The sequence below is a fragment of the Marmota monax genome, unplaced genomic scaffold, assembly GCF_021218885.2.
Source record: "Marmota monax isolate L192 unplaced genomic scaffold, Marmota_monax_Labrador192_F-V1.1 WCK01_AAM20220418_F8-fsc00020, whole genome shotgun sequence".
Taxonomy (NCBI): Eukaryota; Metazoa; Chordata; class Mammalia; order Rodentia; family Sciuridae; genus Marmota; species Marmota monax.
In genome coordinates this window covers 8,094,539-8,111,849 of record NW_026692912.1, presented here as the reverse complement: position 1 = coordinate 8,111,849, position 17,311 = coordinate 8,094,539, and the positions used below count along the sequence as shown (strand labels likewise).

Below are 17,311 nucleotides of genomic sequence, written 5' to 3'. Positions count from 1 at the left end.
TAGGATCTAGGACAGAAAGAAAAAGAAATAAGAAACAGGAAAAAGAAGACGGCCCTTTAGAAGTGAAGCATGAGGACGTTCGGGAAGAAGCGTAGGGTGTAAGCTCTGCGTCCCCTTCTTACTGCACGTCCACCATGCAGCGTGGGACCGCCGAGCGATCGAGCGTGGGCCTGGAGTGCAGGCAGGTTCAAAGCCAAGCTCCTTGACCTCACTCAACTCGATATGTGAAAAAAAGAAGCAGCGCTGAAGATATCACCCCAGGGTGACAGCGAGTGCAGGTGGCCTCATACCTACCCTCACGCCAGTGCATTCTGGGGCACACCCTCTGACACCAGGAAGTCACTGCTTCACTGGACAGCCCAGGGAACAGCTGCCCACAAACAGCCCTGACATCTGCGTACCAGCACCAGGGGTCAATCAAATGGCTGGGTTGGTGCCCACCCGGTAGGAACTCTACGTTCTCTCCCTACACATGACCTGGCTATGTGGTGGGCACCGGGGCCACGCAGGTGTCTGCTGGAGGTGCTGGAAATCTCCACCCTGGGCTGCAAGGCCCTGAGAATTCCCACGGATGGGAAACTTGGGACCCGAGAAGGGAACAGCCGTCAACATCACGCAGTGGTCAAGGGTCAGGCCAGTGCCGGACATCAGGACTGAAGCTCTTGCCCCTAGGGACAAGCTTCACCTCCACCACTCTGCCAGCAGGGGACAGCTGCCAGGAAGCTGCCTACAACGTCCTCCGCCCCCACCCAGCACCTTCCAGAGGCCCCTGCTTTGCTGCTCTTCACAGGGCCCAAAGGGTCTGGGGTCTCCCAGACTGTGAGGGGCTTGAACCCCAGGGACCCTTGAGAACGCTTCCCTTAGCCTCCTGACTTGAGTCTTCCCATCCATCCAGTGGGGTGGGATCCCCACGGCTCTGCCACGGATTCCCAACACCTGGCCCGGCTGTCCTGAGATGCCCGGAGCTGCCCCAGAAGCCCTGCCCATCAGAGCTTAGGTTTCTCCTCCTCTGCAGGAGGGGTGAGGACCGAGGGCTCCCTACCTCACAGATTGGGGTAGAGGACCGAGGGGTCTCCTACCACACAGACTTGGAACGGAGCCCCTCCGACATGCGGAAGGGGTGTTGGGAAATCTGCAAGTGGGCCGACAGGCATCATAGGGAGAATGGAAGGAGAATGGACACCTGTGTCCTTGCGGGGAGGGGACTTGGGGCCTGTCTTTGCCAGGCGTGGAGTGAGGGACTGTGCGTCAGAGACAAGAGGGGAGCTACCACTTCCCCAGCAAGCCTCTACACTCAGGGCCCCCAATTTCCTGCTCAGTGCTTCCTCCCCCTTGTTGGCCCTGCACAAGGCAGAGAGGTGGCTGTCTGTCCTGGTCAGCCACGCCCCTAAGCTGGGCCAGTCCCTGCATCTGCTCAGACACTGAGGCATCACGGAATGCTGGCTCTGGGCTAGGAACCAGGAACCTCATGATCTGGATGTATTCAAGGAGGTGGGGACAAGGCCATTGCAAGACTTGGACAAATGACACCCATCTTCCTAACTACAAGTCTACATGGGCCCTAGACCTCTGAGACCATCACGGGAGGGGTCTGACCCTGCCGGATGAAGATGGGGCCTGCCGAGCTACGCTAGCCCCTGTGGTCAGGTGGCCCCGGAACAGATCCAGCCACATCCAGCGACCACAGCTGACTCCCAGGCTCTCCCCCTTCCCTGGCAGAGCTTGACCCTGGCCAAGGGCTGGCCCTGCTGCCCCACCCTGCCCTCCCCACCCCCCACGGGAGAAGGTACTCACTGATGGGGGCGTGTAAGGCCACGTGCTCCTGGTAGGGCGTGTAGTATTTGTACTGCTTCCCGCAGAATTCACAGGTGTAATTCCCAGTTTCTGTCCAAGGAGGAGAGGACCTGTGAGAACGGGCACCCGGCCCCTCCCAGAAACATCAGCATCCCCACCCAACTCCTCCTCCTTCTGGGACCACCAGCTGGAATCCACCCTAACTCTGGAGTCAGAAGGCCTGGGTTCAAATCCCAGCTCAGCCATTTTGAGCTGTGTACCCTCAGATAAGTCTCCAAACCCCTCTCTGTGCCTCACTTTTCCTAACTGTAAAATGGAGTTAATGGTAGGCCACCTTATAGGATTGCTGTGAGGATTAAATGTGTCTGTCAAGTGCTTAGAACAGTACCTGGCACATGCTGTCCTCCTCCATGGCTCCACCCAAGCCCACCCCGGCCGTGACCCCAGCTGGCCTCCAATGTCACTCTCTCCACCAGTCCTCTGTAAGCCCTGCCCTCTGCAGGGGCCACACCCAGGGTCCCGCCTCTCGGGGGACCTTCCCTGTCCCCAGGCACCCCCCTCCCACGGGCAGCAAGGTCAGTTCTTCCTCTCAGGCCCCACTAGACTTTATCTTTACCTCTCTTTTGGCTTTGCCTAACTTCTTTCTTCTTAAAAATGTCTGATGTAATATTGTTCACTGGGGGAAAATTATAAAATACTGATAAATACAAGCACAAATTTTTAAAAATAAAGAGAAATTTCAATCACCTGTAATCCCCAAACAGAGAGCCTCTACCCCCTGGAAGCAGAGAGGAACCTGTCCTCTGGCCCCCGACCCCACCCTGCACTCTGCTCCTCTGGGGCATGCTTCTCTCTTGATATCATTTGTCTGGCTCCTGTGGCCTTGAATTAGCCGGCCCTGATCAATATCCTCTTTGTAACCTAGTGTATTCAATCGACAATCCTTTGTGGACATCTTGCCCAGTCAATAAGTATCGATCTCTGCAGCTGTTATTGGCTGCACGGCTCCCACGGGACTTTGGAATTCGCTGAGCCAGTCCCCTCCACCAAGGGACATTCAAAGCGTTTCAAAAAAATTTCCCCCTTATTTAAAAACAAACAAAAAAAAAAAACCCAAAACAAAAAATGCTGTGACCACATCCTTACAGAAAGTTTTGCACATTTGCTTGTTAGTTTTGCAAGTGATTGCAAAATACAGGTCACGACACAGAATCTCCCTGTTATTTCCTCAGGGTGTATTACAAGAGGTGGGGAAAGGGTTTGCATTTTTAAGGCTCTGGGTAAGCACAGCACCCCCACACCACCCAGAAGGCACGAGAAGGACTGTTTCTGTACTCTGCAGCTGGCGCTGGGTATGGTCCTCTGCCTGCATCTGGCAGATCTAGCAGGGAGAACTCTACAGCACGACTGGCGTATTTTCCATTTCTTTGATTTCTAACAAGATTGATTATTTTCATGTTTAATTAACTACAGTTTTTCTTTTGTGAATTTCCTCTCTCGTTTATGGCCAGTGCTTCGATAGGTCTATCTGCCTTTTTTTTTTAAATCAATAAACTCTGTAGGTTATGGATATCAACATTTTGTTATATATGTTACAAGTCTTTTTTCTTAACTGGTTTCTTGGTCTGTTTTTAGTTTTTTTCCACTCCCAGTACAGAGAGATTCAGAATTTTTGTTAAATAATCTCTGTAACTGACTCATGAACGCTGGCAAAGACATGTATTTTACCTGCTGTTTATGGGCTTCAAAGTAATCAACTGTATTCATTCTATTATTCAATACATAATCTTGTTTGTCTAGTTGCTCTTGCAAAGATAAAATGTGGTGATAAATCCTCCCATTTCATTGCATTTCTAAATTTACTATGTATATTTAGACACAATGTTATTTGATACATAAGGGTTACGGGATAAAAATCTTCATGATGAACTGTATCATGTGTATCCTTCATGAACATGAAACCATCTTCTAATACAGGTCTCCAAGTGCAGCCTCTGGACTAGCAATGTCAGCACTCCTGGGAACCTCATAAATGCCAATTCTCCCTACTTGCCCCCGAGATCCACTGAAAGAAAATTCTAGGTGTGGAGCCAACTGATGTGTGTTGGAACAAGAATATTCCAATGCCTGGGGAAGGTGAAGAATTGCTGCTCTAACATTTGAACTGTTTTATTAGCCTGGCGTTAATGTCAGCTTCTTGGTAATTTGTTGGTTTCTGCTACCTATTTGTCTGCATGCACCTACAGACCCGGTCCTTGCACTTTGACTGACTGGACTGTGCTAAGTGCCAACACAAAATCCTAAGCCAAAACAGGCACGATTCCTGTCTTCCAGGAGTTTTGGTCAGGAAGCTGAGACGGAAAAACCAAGTAGCCACACAAACAAATTTAAAACTGCAACATGACAGATGCTCTGAGGAAACCTACAAAGTGTTGCGAAAACCCATGAGGGGGGTTTAAATCTCTTTAAGGACGCAGGAAATGGCACCTCGGAAAGAGCATGGCTCAGGGTAAAAGATAAGGAATCAACCACGTATATCTCTAATAAACTGTTAGTAATTGGATTATTTTAGATTAACCTGACAATTTTTGGCTTCTAAAAGAGGAGATGATGCCATTTGCTTTTACTGCTCTCGTTGATTTGGTTTTACAAACTGAGCATCCCTAATCCCGAAATCCGAAATGCTCCAAGATCTGAAACTTGAGTGCTGACCAGATGCCACAAATAGAAAATTCCACGTCACAAAACTTTGGGTCGTGCACCAAATTATTTAAAATATTTTATAAGATCACCTTCAGCCTATATGCGTAAGGTGGTTAGGAAACAAAAAATGACTGATGTTTAGGCGTGGGCCCCATCCCAAGGTATGTCATTAAGTAGATGCAGATATTGCAAAGTCAGGGGAAACAATATCCCAAATCCAAAACACTTCTGGTCCCAAGCATTGCAATAATGACCCTTGTCATCTTTTCTCCTTTTCATGCACTTTCTGGTTTGTTCCGTTGGTTTCCAGGTGTTTGGTCTGTGAACTCCATGCTTTGCTTTAAGATTCCATTATTTTCCATAGACTTTTTAAGGTATATCTCTCTAATTGTCAAATTGGCAGGTGGAAAGTTAGATTTTTTAAGTCTGTCATCACACAGAAATACAGTTTAACTCGGGGGCTTCTCAACTTGGGCTCACTTACACATCACCTGGAAAGACTCTTACACAGATCACGGGGCTCCACTGAGATTCGGATCTCAGGAATCCGTGTTAGGACCTAAGAATCCATCTTAAAGCAAGCTTCCAGTGTGGTATTCCTCGCTGAGCAGGAAAGGTTCAGCCTACTTTACTGCATCCCTGCTCCCCTCTCACCAGTTACAAAATTGAGCCCTTACCCGTGCTCTACGGCTTAGCTCCCTGGAACAGAGTTTCGAATAATTTTTTTAAGAAACGGTATGTTTCTGAGCCCTTGCTTTTTTATGTACTAATCATAATTGATTTAAAAATTCTCAGATTAATCCTCTCCCCCTTTTAAAACACATCTCTTCTCTTTCAGCACTTCATGCTGCACGGGTCTGAGGCAAGTGTACCTTGCCTTCGTATGTAGGTGACTGGCTTCCCCACGCCTGGATGCCGGCGGGGCATTTCCCTTTATAGCTGTTTTATTTAGGTAAAGGGCTCTACATTGACTCCACCTGACCCATGATGAGCAATTGGTAAATCTGCACATCCAGGTCTTCCTGCGCCTGAGCGACATTTTCTTTTATTAGATCTCGGAGTGCCGCCTCCGCCCCAGTGGTGTCCCTCCACCAGCTACCTGGATGGTCCCCTGCTGTCTGTATTCATCACGTGTTCCTTGTTACCCTCAGAATTTAACTATGTCCCTCTCCAGTTCCATTTCTTCAGGCTGATTCTGCCCTGGACACCCTGGCGAGCTGACACCCACCCAACATCCTCCTAAACAGTGGGGGTTTGCACTCTGATCTGACTGTCCTGCTGGCCAGGACCCTCCTCCTCTCACACCTTCCTCTTGCCCTTTTGCTTCTCTACCCTACAACTTGAGGCTCCTTTTTTTTTTCCTGCTATGGGCAGAAATGTGTCCCTCCTGTTGGGGTCAGATGAGGTTTTGAGGTGGGGAAGAAGCTCCAGATGTCCATTGGGACCTCTGGTCCTGCTTCTCTGCCCTGTGACGACACAGGGAAAAGCAGGCCATCTGCAAACCAGGAGGAGAGGGAGCCCGGTCACGCTGGCACCCTGACCTTGGACTTCCAGCCTCCAGAACCGTGAGAAATGAACTTCTGTGAAGCCACCAGGTCTAGGTCTGGTCTTCTGTTATGGCAGCCCAAGTGGCTAAGACAGGTCACGCTTCCTTATACTTGACTGAAGACATCAAAATTTTTTCATTTAGGTTTTGTGGAAGATCACTTTGAGAGAGACGCTCCTCCTTGGAGTCTCCTAAATTCTTTCTCTAGTGATGTGGGGTCCCACGCTTGCTTGTTTTCCAAGTGACTCTTCCTTATCCAGGCATAAAGGTGATGTAAGCCAGAAACGAATCCCACTTTACTGTTTTAATAGGCAACATGAACACACTGTCCAATCCTTCCTCTTCCCGGGATCACAGTGGTGACTCTCGGGTCTGCAGCTGAAGGGCGAGGTGACATCCACCCAACACCCTCCTAATTAAGCACGCGGCTGTCTCACTGCTCAGCCAGTGCCACAGGGAAGGCATGCTTGCTGCCAGGGTTGCTCCTCTCCCCTGGACCTGCAGAGCTTCACCTGGGGTAGCCAGGGTCTTCAGAATGCCCCAGTGCCTCCACTGGAGCCCGTGCCCTCTGCTTAGCTGTTTCTAGGTCCTGTGGCACTGGCACAGAAGCTGCAGAAGCTCTAGAAACAACACTCCTCTCCCAAGGAGGGTTCTGAGTGGCAGCAGGCGTCTGCCTCGCTCCATCACACAGAGCTGGCAGCTGGACCCAGTCTGATCGACCTGATGCAACTCCACACTCCTAATAACCTGTGGTAATTCCTCCCAGGTCCTAGCACGGGTTGTCTATCAGATACTTCCAGAAACACAGAACGAGTTTCCTCTTGCTTTGCATCTTCCTGGGGTTAACAGGTCCCGCTGATCTAATGCTTCCCGAGTAGGTATCAAGGACTGGGCTAATTCCCTTACTCATATCATCCCACCTAATCCCCAGGACAATCCTGGAAGGAGAGTCTTATTGTTATCACACCACGTTAGCTTAAAGAGACTGAAGGTCACACAGATTAAAAAACTCGCCGGACATCACACAGCTGGCAAATGGAGAGCATCTCTCAGTAACATGCCTCGTTTATCACCCCCAGCCCAAGCCAGGTGTGGGGCTGGACATTCTGTGTACACAACAGCCCTGGAGAACAGGTCAAATTTACAAGCGAGTCAAGGGACACTCAGAGGGGTAGGCACCCAAGGAAGGTGACACCAGCATCCATACCCAGGCCTGAGTCAAAGCCTGTCTTCAAAATAATGATGCCACAGCTGGAAGGGTGGGGCTTTGGGGACACAGTGGACAGTTGGGAGAGCATGGCACGCTGCCTCTGTCCTCATTCTGACATGGACGTCTGTCCTACCCACTGACTATGCTGGGAACCTGTATGGTTCAGATCTGTGTTTCCTCTGGGACATCTGACTTCCAGCCGCCCCGTCCACCAAGGGTTCACTATGCACGTGGCGGGCACTGTGCCATCCACTCTGCAGACATTATCTCCTCTGCAGTTTCCTAAATGCTTTAAGAAGAAAACCAAGAACCATCCTCTTACCAGGAAGAACAAGCCTCTGGGGGACCCAGCCTTCGCTGGGCTGCACCGGGCTCCCTCTGGGGGGCAAGCTGATGTTGGTGTTATGGCTCCTTTGATTTCTACCCACCTGGATTCCATCACCCCCTTGTTCTTTGTTTTGCAAATGCTCTTGGACACACCTCCCCAGGCTGGCCACCAGTCCCCTCCAGATCCCTCCTCCTCCTAGAAGCCACACTGGTCTTCCTGAAATGCAAACCTGGTCAAATTCCTCCCCACTTGGCAAAGGCTCTGCTCACTCCTGTGAGGAGGAACTCAGGGTGCCACCCTCTGCCCCGAGAGCCCTGAGACCTGAGCTCCTCACCAATTCTCCTTTCCTTTCTCAGAACCAGCGCCCCCTCCTGCCTTTGAGTGTGATGTGAGAGCTCATTCCCCACCCTGTCCCCAACCTGGATTCCCAAGGCTGGACTCCCCGGGCTCCCAGGCTCCTCTCTGGGTTGGGATTCTCTGCCTGGTTAACTACTTGTCTACTGCCCCTACCCCGACCCCCGTGTGAGTTACACATCTGTCCTGCTCACTGCTGTGTCCCCACAATGCTCAAGTCTAAGTCTGCTGGAAACAGGTCACAGGGGTGACTCCTGCCCTCAAGGGGGTTTATGGGAGTGGGACGGAGTGTCTGCAGGCAGCCGCCCGCACAGCCTCATCCACAGCTAAGCCCCTTCAAGTGACTAAGCTACCGTCTGAGCACCAACTATGTACCAGGCACTGTGCTGACAAGCAGCTTCTGTCCGTGATCTCATTTAATCCCCCAACAAGCCTGCAGGAGTGTCGTCCTCACCCACAGGAGGGGAGGCCGAGGTGCAGGATGGCTCAGACTGCGAGGACAACCGAGAGGTGGGTGGGAGAGCCCTGGCTCAGCCCGGGGCCTGGCCACCTGCACTGCCCTGACCTTGACCCTTTGCTGTCCCCAGCTCATGGAGAACTAATGTCCTGGGACTGCCCAGCCCAAGTGGTGACAGGTGGGCACTGTGGCTGCAGGGTGAGATGCCACCGCTCCAGTGACGGGCTGCAGCCCTGCCTCCCTCAGCCAGCCCCGCCCAGCCCCGGCCCCAGAGTCCCGCATACTTGGCCCAATTTTCTGGAATGGCTCTGGGGGCTCCTCCTTCACTTCATCAGTGGCCACAACACCTTGGTCGAAGGGGTCTGTGGGAGAACACACGGTCCTTAGCACCCTCGTCGTCCAGGTCTCGGGAGCCCAGAAGGGGACAGGGAAGGCAGGCAGCCACCAACGACTTACCTGCCCGATTCTCGGGGGCCCCTTCCACACTGAACACTGTGCCAGGGCAGGAGGCAGCAGCCACAGAGGGAAGGAAGCAGATGAGAGCCCTGTTAGTCCCTGCCCGTCACTGCCTCTGTCCACTGTCCCCTGCCCCCAGCCTCAGTTCAGGGGTTGCCCTTGGGGCCAGGAGTGCTTCCTGAGCCAGTGTGGAAGGCCAGAGAGCACTCAGTGCCACCCCCCTCCACTCCAGGCCAGACCTGGAACGCTTCTGGATCCACAGGGCTGGGGTTGGGGTGTTAGGGGTCCTCTGTCCCCTCCATGGGGGGGGCATGTCCCCAGGACAGCCTGCGCCTCCAGCTCCCTCCTTACCCCAGCAGGTGCCCACCCCCTGGGGCCTGCATATGCTTTCTGCCTGGACATGTTTTTGGGTCATCTATGTGCACTCAAGGGCCAGAGCAGGAGCAAAGGGGAAGAGACACGGAGGAGAAGAGAAGCCGAGCCGCGGCTCAGACAGGCCGCAGGCGGGACCGGAGTGGGAGGCCCCAGGTGCTCTCCAGGTCCACTACCGGTTCTCCAGGATTCTTAAGACTCTACAAATTAACTACCTAAATTTATTGTTCTAATTTCAAGCTCCATAATCTAAGATGCTAAAATGTCATCATTCACTTTTAAAAACTGGTTTAATTTCAGTAGAGCATGCAAATGCTCAATATAAAACAGAAAAATGACACGATATGAAATTTCAACATTCGACTGATTTTTGACCTGTAAAGATGGCGATTTCACTTGGCTTCACCTAACAGGAGCATACGTGGACAATGATGGGGACACTCTCTCCCCCAGGATCCTCCACGGTGGCTCACCCCCCTTGTGGTTCTGACTGCTGCCTGACCTTCCTTTGGGTGAGAGGAGGGTGTGGGCAGGGGCAGGGCTCACCATCCACGGCGTGCAGGTCCCGGTGCTCCTGGAAGCAGCTGTAGTACTTGTACTTCTTCCCGCAGATGTCACACGTGTACCTGAAGTTGTCTGCGAGGGCAGGAAAGATATGTGTTGGCCAGGGCTTCCGTCACCTGGGCTGGAGTTTCTGGCCAGTGCATGTGCCTCTGGACCCAAAGCTGGACGGCAGTTTGGAGAATCCACTCCAGAGCATTTGGGCCTTGGCACTGCAGCCTCTTCTGAACCTGGGAGGGCCATGGCCCAGCCTGGACATCGCTCAACAGAGCCCCTCCCATGTGCACATCAGGGCCACTCAGTGCCCCGCCCCCAGGCCAGACCTGTAACGCTTCTGGATCTACCGGGCTGGGGTTGGGGTGTTGGGGGTCTTCTGTGGAGGTGACCAGGGAGCCTGGAAACGACTCCCAGAGCCACCCTCTGTGGGCTCCTAACAGGTTTCACCTCCCGACACAGAAATTATGTGAATATAACAATCACTGCAGCTTCCACATGAATGGGGTGAGCACGTGCAAGGAGCCAGCCTTTCCCTGTGCTTCCTCGGTTAGTCTTTGCAACAGAGGAAGAAAGCAGTCTCCCGTTTCTGCTGGAGGAAACTGAGGACCAGAGGAGACCGACCCAAGGTCCACAGCTAGGAGTGTAGGTGGCTTCAGAGCTGGGGCCCAGTGACCCTCACTGGCTGGTGTCCATGGCCTGCACGACACCCCTGAATCTGGGCTGGACCTAGTGACCTGCCTATAGAATGCAGTGCAAGAGCCTCTGATGAGACTGAGGTCCCGGGGCCAACAGCTTGGGAAGCAGAGAATCCTGCTCATGACCACAGGAATGTGCTCCCTGCTGGTGGAGCCTCCAGATGAAACCTGGTAAAGCCCAGAATGCAGCCCCGTAAGAAAGAGCACCAGAACCAAAGGACCCAGTGAAGCCACGCTCAAACTCGTGGCCAAAGAAATTGGGAGACAACTGGGCCTAAGCAGACGCCAGGGCTGCAGAGATGAGCTGGTGCTTGTTGCTTTCAGTTATTAAGTTTTAGGGACATCTGCTACACAGAGGACCACACAGGCCCAAGTCTGGATGACGCCCAGGTCTACCTAAAGTCTGAGCTACACTCCCACAGGATGGATGATACCCTCCCTCTGCTGGCAACACCCACGTCTGCAGTAGCACAGATCTAAGGAGGCCCATCCATCCCATCTCCTTGGGGACCCCGGGCAGCGAGCAGTTCCACAGCTTGCTCATGGCTGCATGGAGGGAGGGGAGAGCCAGGATTCAAACGCTCACTCAACTCCAAGGCTGAGTTGGGGCACATGGCCCCTTCTCTGCCTAGATAAGCTGTTCCTTGTCCCTGAACTGAGGCACTTCCCTCTTGGCCTGCTCCAGCTCCTCAGCATTCCAACACAGGACCTGATGAGATCCTCATCCCAAGGCTGCACTACCCAGCAGTGCTGTGGAAGGCTTCTGACCCCCTTTTACCTGAACTTAGGGTCACAGATGACGCTGGCATCTCCCCTCCAGCCTCCACCCGTACCCCGCCCACAGCACTGGCAGACTCCCACAGGGCCTTAGCAGACACCAGGGCCGCAGAGATGAGCTGGCACCTAAGCGAGGGGCCTGCAGCCTCGGCACCTGTAGGTGTTCTGAGGATGGTGGGTACCAGAATCTTCCAAGGGCCAGATTGGTGGGGTATGGGGTGGTACTGAGAGATGCACTGTTTCCCAGGACCGTTCCCAGGCTGGTGAGTCCAGGATTCCAAGCCTGATTCAGGCTTCACTCACTTTCGGAGGCCAGCAATCCAGCTTAGGGAGCAACCTCCCCTGTCGCCTCCCATCTGGACCTTAAATCCAGTTTGCCCATCCCACCTGCACTCACTGGTGGACACCTGGGAACAGAGATGGAGTAGCTGAGGGGGCCTATTCCAGAAAGGCCTCCACCCAGAAATCCCTCTCAGGCCCAGTGCTGGCCGCCCTCCACGACTGGCTGGCCCCCTTCCCTCGTCTGCCCAGAAACTCTCCTGCCAGTGGCTGCCCCCGTCGCCACAGCCACAGTGGCCCCTCCTGTAAAATATGGGCTCCCAGCTTTCTGCACTGAGAGGTGCCCAGAAAGCCCTGTCCAGTCCCACACTATCATGTTTCCCCAACATGGAGGGGGACCTCATTCCCAACTCCTAATGGCGGGTAGATTAGGGCAAGAGTTCTTCCCAAGGACGACACAATGGTTTTTTGTTAGTGGAACCACATTTTCAGAGCTCACAGGGAGCCTGGCATCTCAGGACAGGCCCTGCAAATCCATGTGGGAGGCCAGCTCCAGGCTGAGGCCACCTGAGCTCAACCCCACCTGACCAGGCCCCTCGTCCCTGTGCCTCATCTGCAAAATGGGAATGGCGCTAATCCCTTCCTCCCCGGAGTGGTGACAAGGAATACACGAGCACCGTGCCAGACAGCCTGACAAACCGGGGGTATGTTACCCAATGCTGCTTCACAAAGAGAATCAATGTGACAGCAGCAACGTGGGGCCAACTGCCACCTTGTCAGGGGAGGCAGTGAGTGGATGTCTCTACGCCTCCTGGACTAGGAAGTGTGGGACCTGGAGTCCAGGCCACATCCACTGCTCCCAAGGTGCAGGACTTGTGCTCCTGAGGACTCGTGTCCTCACCTGGAAACAGGGCAGGATGGACGTGCTATTCTCTGCAGGACCCTTTCGGCTCCAAGACCCCATGGTGAGGCCCCTCCCAGGAGGCTGGTGTGGGAGCTGACCAAGGACTCTAAGCAGCACTGTGGGCCTGGGTCATGGCGCCCTGAACCATAAGCCTTGACCACCAGCAGGCCCGAGTGCTGCAGAAGCTAGCCAGCACACAGTGGAGGTGATGCTGGAGGCCAGGGCCCAGAACAGGTGAGGCCCAGAGCAGCTGAGGAAGGACAAACGGGGAAGCTTAAATATGTGGTGACCACGGGAGATCCATGGGAAAAGAAGGGAGCCACTGAGGGAGGCAGGAGTCAGGCCAGGCTGGGGGAGGGCTGGGCTGGGCCTCCACCCAGCTCCAGGTATCCAGCCAACCTGCCTGTGGAGTGCAGAGGAATCCAGAGTGGACGGGCCGAGCCTCAGAGACCTGCTGTTAAGACCCAGCCCCACCAGGGCCCTCCTTGAGCCCTGCGTGCCTCAGAGCACCTCTGCCAGCTTTGTTCGGGTTCATTTAGGTTTTGGTAATGTTAATAAACATGAGGAACGGGGATGGGCACACTGTGGGACCCAGGCCAGGTCCTGCCTTGTCCCCTGGTTAAGGACTCAGCTGCAGACCGTCCCTGACAGAGTTCCTGCTACAAAGGCAGGGCTGAGTGTCTGTGTGGAGACGCTGGGCCTCTGCGGCCTGAGCTGCTCAGCACCTGGCCCTCTCCAGAAAGTCATCCTGACCCCCGCTGCAGGAAAGTGCACGGATCGTAAGCAAACATGGTCACTCCTGCGTGGCTGGCCTCTGGCTCAGAGGCCGAGGACCACCACCTCCCCACCCCACCGGTGGTCCCTCTCTTGACTCAACCAGCTCCGCTGTCCCCCGTGGCTCTGCTTTCTGTGGCCTCAGCCTCTTCTCTGCCCCGCCTCTCCTACTCCATGCTACTGCATGGCAGCAGGGGAACATGCTGGCTGATCACTCAGCCAGCCCCGGGCATCTGGGTGGCCTCTGGTTTGGAGCTGTTAGTGCACCAAGAATATGCGACTTTACATCTTTGATGAACATGCGCAGACATTTCTTTTTTTTTTTTTCAGTTGTTGATAGACCTTTATTTTATTCACTTATTGATATGCGGTGCTGGGAATCACACCCAGTGCCTCACACAGGCCAGGTAAGTGCTCTATCGCTGAGCCCCAGCCCAGCCCAGACACTGCCTTTGGATATTCACTTAAGGGAGGAACTGCAGGCTCTGGAAGCTCAGTGAGGGGTGAACACCCCAGTCTACACCCAGCTGGTTGGCTGATGACCAGACCCACAGGGTGTGGGGCAGGCAGAAGCCCAAGTGGGTCTGGGCCTGCATAGCAAAGCAAATGTCAAGGCCCCATGTGGCCCCAGGTGCTGGGATATGGCACCTTGGGGCAAAGACCAATAAGCAATTATGACCACGGCTGCTGTGCTCACGAGAAACCCCAGAACAGCATTTCTCCAAGGTCAGCTCCACCACCCCAGACACGTAAGTCAGTGCCCAAAGAACCTGGGACGCTCCAGGTGGCCTGGGCTGCTTCTGTCCAGGCACCTTGTCCACATGCTTGCTCATCCAATTACAGCTCAAGGATTCCCAAAGTTATTTGGCCAGAGAACCCCTCATGGACAGAACACCTGTTAACCTCCCCAGAACGGAGCTGCCAGGACCCCCTCTGGCTTCTCTGAGGCACCAAGTTCTGTCTCCATATAAGGACCCTCTGGCTCCAGAGGCTGCACCCCTGCTATGTGTGTCTCAGAAGCAAATTTGGGGGCGCCCTGAGGGATGAAGTGAACAGCCCCCTCTTCCTCCCACAGCCCAACCACGAGGAGCGGGGTACTCACTGCTTTGGGAGGCTCCCTCCCCTGAGGTGGCTTCGGTGTCTGTGGGAGAGAGTGAGAGTGGGAAGGAGGTGAGCTGGGAGAAGGCCACGGGGACAGTGAGGGGAGGTGGAGCAGCTGGCAGAGAGGGGCCCGGAGCACTGTGCTGCGGCCTTCTGTGACCCTGACACCAACCAGCCCTGAGTCTGCAGCTTGCTCCCCGCTGCCAGGCTCGGGGCAGGCAGGTGCCGCCCTCCTGGCCCTCAGCTTCAGAATGGGCAGCAGCCACTGGCCCACTCCTCGCTGTCACCAGAACACACAGAAGGACACGAGCACCTGCCCTGCAGGGTGGCCGACAGCACACAGAGCTGAGCGTCCCGGGAGGCACGAAGCCCAGCTGGAGGGGCAGGGAGCCCTGGAGGCAGAGGCTGGGCAGCCTGCCCTGCGGTGCCCCTCGGCTCATGTGTACCCCACACTAAGGAGGCCTCGCTCAGCGCCTTGGCCTTCCCCCATGGCAGAAAGAAAAGCCAGAGCTGGAAAAGCTGGCAGCTCTCTGGGGACACCCATGGAACCCAAGTGGGAAAGTGGGCAGAGAACAGACAGGGGTGGCCTGGGACCCGCTCACCTCGGTGCGCCCGCACGTGGGTCTGGAAGCAGTTGTAATACTTGTACTTCTTGCCACAGATCCCACACTCGTAGGACCCTGGAAAACAGAAGAGGAGAGAGGGGACCCGTCAGCCGCCCTGCAATCCACAGGGGCCCAGGACCCGTGGGTGATGCCACCAGGCACTGCTAACTGTGTCTCAGGGCAGGGAAGTTTCCTAGCAAGCAAAGAGGGGCATGGACCAGCAGAGATGGCCCCGGGTCCTGGCCCGGGTTTGTCTCCAGCTTTGTGCGTGACCTTGGGGAAGGTGCCACCATTTCTGGGCCTCAGCTTCCCAATCGGAAAGACAGAGAGGAGGCGTCCTGGGCTCCCTCTGCCGACACCTGGGGAGGAAGGTGCAGGGGAATGTGGGGTGCTCTGAGAGGAGTAACTGCACCTCCAGGAAATCCTTCCCCAAATGCATCTGGTCGTTTCTGGCTACCCCTTTTCCAGGATGGGAGAGAGGTTAGGAGGACAGACTTCAAAATTAGGAGGTGCCTCAGTCCTTGTCCCTCCTCTGCCTTTTGCCAGCAGCAGCATCTTGTTTTGGGGGGTACCGGGGACTGAACTCAGGGGCACTCAGCCACTGAGCCACATCCTTAGCCCTATTTGTATTTTATTTAGAGACAGGGTCTCTCTCACTGAGTTGCTTAGTGCTTCGCTGTTGCTGAGGCTAGCTTTGAACTCGTGATCCTCCTGCCTCAGCCTCCTGAGCTGCAGGATTACAGGCATGCGCCACGGCACCTGGCTAACAGCAGCATCTCAATCCCTCAGGTACATCAAGCTCTTTCTGTTCATTGCAGACCTCCGGGGGCTCTGCACTGCCCCAGGGCAGATCTTGGGCCCTGCCACAGATCTGCTTGGCAAGGAGAGCACCCCACACCTGCAGAGGAATGACAGTGCACCCTCAAACTCAGAGACCAACATAGTGCAAACGCCTGACTCCGGTCCCCAGTGGGCCTTCCTCCAAGAGCAGACGGACTGAAATAGCTGAACTCCCCAGAGAGCGCTTCAGATAGGTGAAGCTTCAGATAGATGGCGTGGGGTTTAGGTCCATGGCAGGAAGGCAGGCAGAGCCCATGGGACACAGCCTGGCAGGGCCCCTAGGAGCAGAGACTCTGACCCTCCCCTCCCCACCCACCAGGCCCTCACGCAGCCTGGATGTCGCCTGCGCCCAGACCCTGCTCTTCCCAATCCAACAGCCAGGGAGCACCTCCGGGCACAGAGGCCCTGGACCAGTCTCGGTGCTCTAGAAAGGCTGGGGCAGGACTAGGAATCTGCCTTTTCCAAAAAGGTCCCAGGGGATTCTGGTGCCCCATAGCCAGGTATGGGGACACTGGCTTTAGGCAAGGCCTGGGACGGAGCTCAGCCTCATAATTCCAGCTGTGCCTCAGTTTCCTCGCTGGAAAACCAGGGAATGCAAGAGGTCAAGGTCAAGACTGAATCAGCGTGAACTGTGCTCTCATCCCAACCCCGGACATCTGCTGAGGCACCAACCACCACTCTTTGCCGTGCCTGGAAGCTAAGGCTCTGTCCCTGGATGTGGGCTCGAGGAGTCAGAGTCAGCAGGAGAACGCTGGGTGGTCAGTGTGACTGCTGGCTCGGCACTGGCACCCCTCGGCTGCCTGACCTCACACACATCCCTTCACCTGCCTGAGCCTCGATTTTCCCACCTATAAAAGGATTACGCTTTCCACTCCTGATCGCCACTCCCCGCGAGTGAGGTCAGTCCCATGAGCCAGCGCACAGAGGTGGCGGTGAGGAAGATAGGCCGGCGCCAGCGCTACTACTGTGGATCCTCCAGGGCGACTAAGGCCCATGTGGGACCCTGTAGTCTGTCATTTAAAGGTCTGCATTTGTATTCCCTGTCACATGGGAAAACAGACCAACACATGGAGGGCCAAGTTCACACTGCACGGCTCTCTGTATTTAGCCCTGTGATTGGCACACAGTGAGGGTGCCATAAATTCTTGGTGTCTTGCTGCTGTACTCATCTGTCACCAAGTGACAATGACCCTGACTCTCTTCTGGCCGCCACTACCCCTCTTCAACAGTTTCTGCCAATTCCCCTTCAACTGAGCAAGGATTTATTGAGCATGTGCAACAGGCCAGGCACTGAGGCCCCACCAGCGAGCAAGACATGATCTCTGCCCTCCCTCTAATGGGGAGCAGACAGGTCACCAGGCCCGGAGACAAATGGGACCTGCTGTGTACCAGGCACGGTGCTAAAGCCTCGCCTGCCATGGACTTCAGAGAGGAATCCTGAGGTGTGGTCATCCCTGCCTTGTCAGGGGCTCCCCGTGACTGGCTCATGGTGAGTCGGGTCCTGGGGCATGGAGGTAGAACCCAGCCCAGCTGCCGTGAGGGGCGGAGTCCATGGGGT

The 17,311-nt window shown here is 54.8% G+C and overlaps 1 protein-coding gene across 13 annotated transcripts in view; it reads right to left on the bottom strand.

Moving 5' to 3' along the window:
- Znf618 (zinc finger protein 618) overlaps positions 1–17,311 on the bottom strand; it is a 161,145-nt gene that overhangs the window by 31,377 nt on the left and 112,457 nt on the right. For 7 of the 13 annotated variants that reach the window (XM_046451223.2, XM_046451224.2, XM_046451232.2 and 4 more), the window contains 7 exons: positions 14,911–14,988; positions 14,310–14,348; positions 9,767–9,856; positions 8,849–8,884; positions 8,677–8,754; positions 2,411–2,470; positions 1,795–1,884 (listed from right to left, as the gene is read on the bottom strand). In XM_046451223.2, the coding sequence (XP_046307179.1) occupies positions 1,795–1,884; positions 2,411–2,470; positions 8,677–8,754; positions 8,849–8,884; positions 9,767–9,856; positions 14,310–14,348; positions 14,911–14,988 (471 nt within the window). The remainder of the gene's footprint in view (positions 1–1,794; positions 1,885–2,410; positions 2,471–8,676; positions 8,755–8,848; positions 8,885–9,766; positions 9,857–14,309; positions 14,349–14,910; positions 14,989–17,311) is intronic. The other 6 variants (XM_046451225.2, XM_046451226.2, XM_046451234.2 and 3 more) reach the window with 1 other exon arrangement.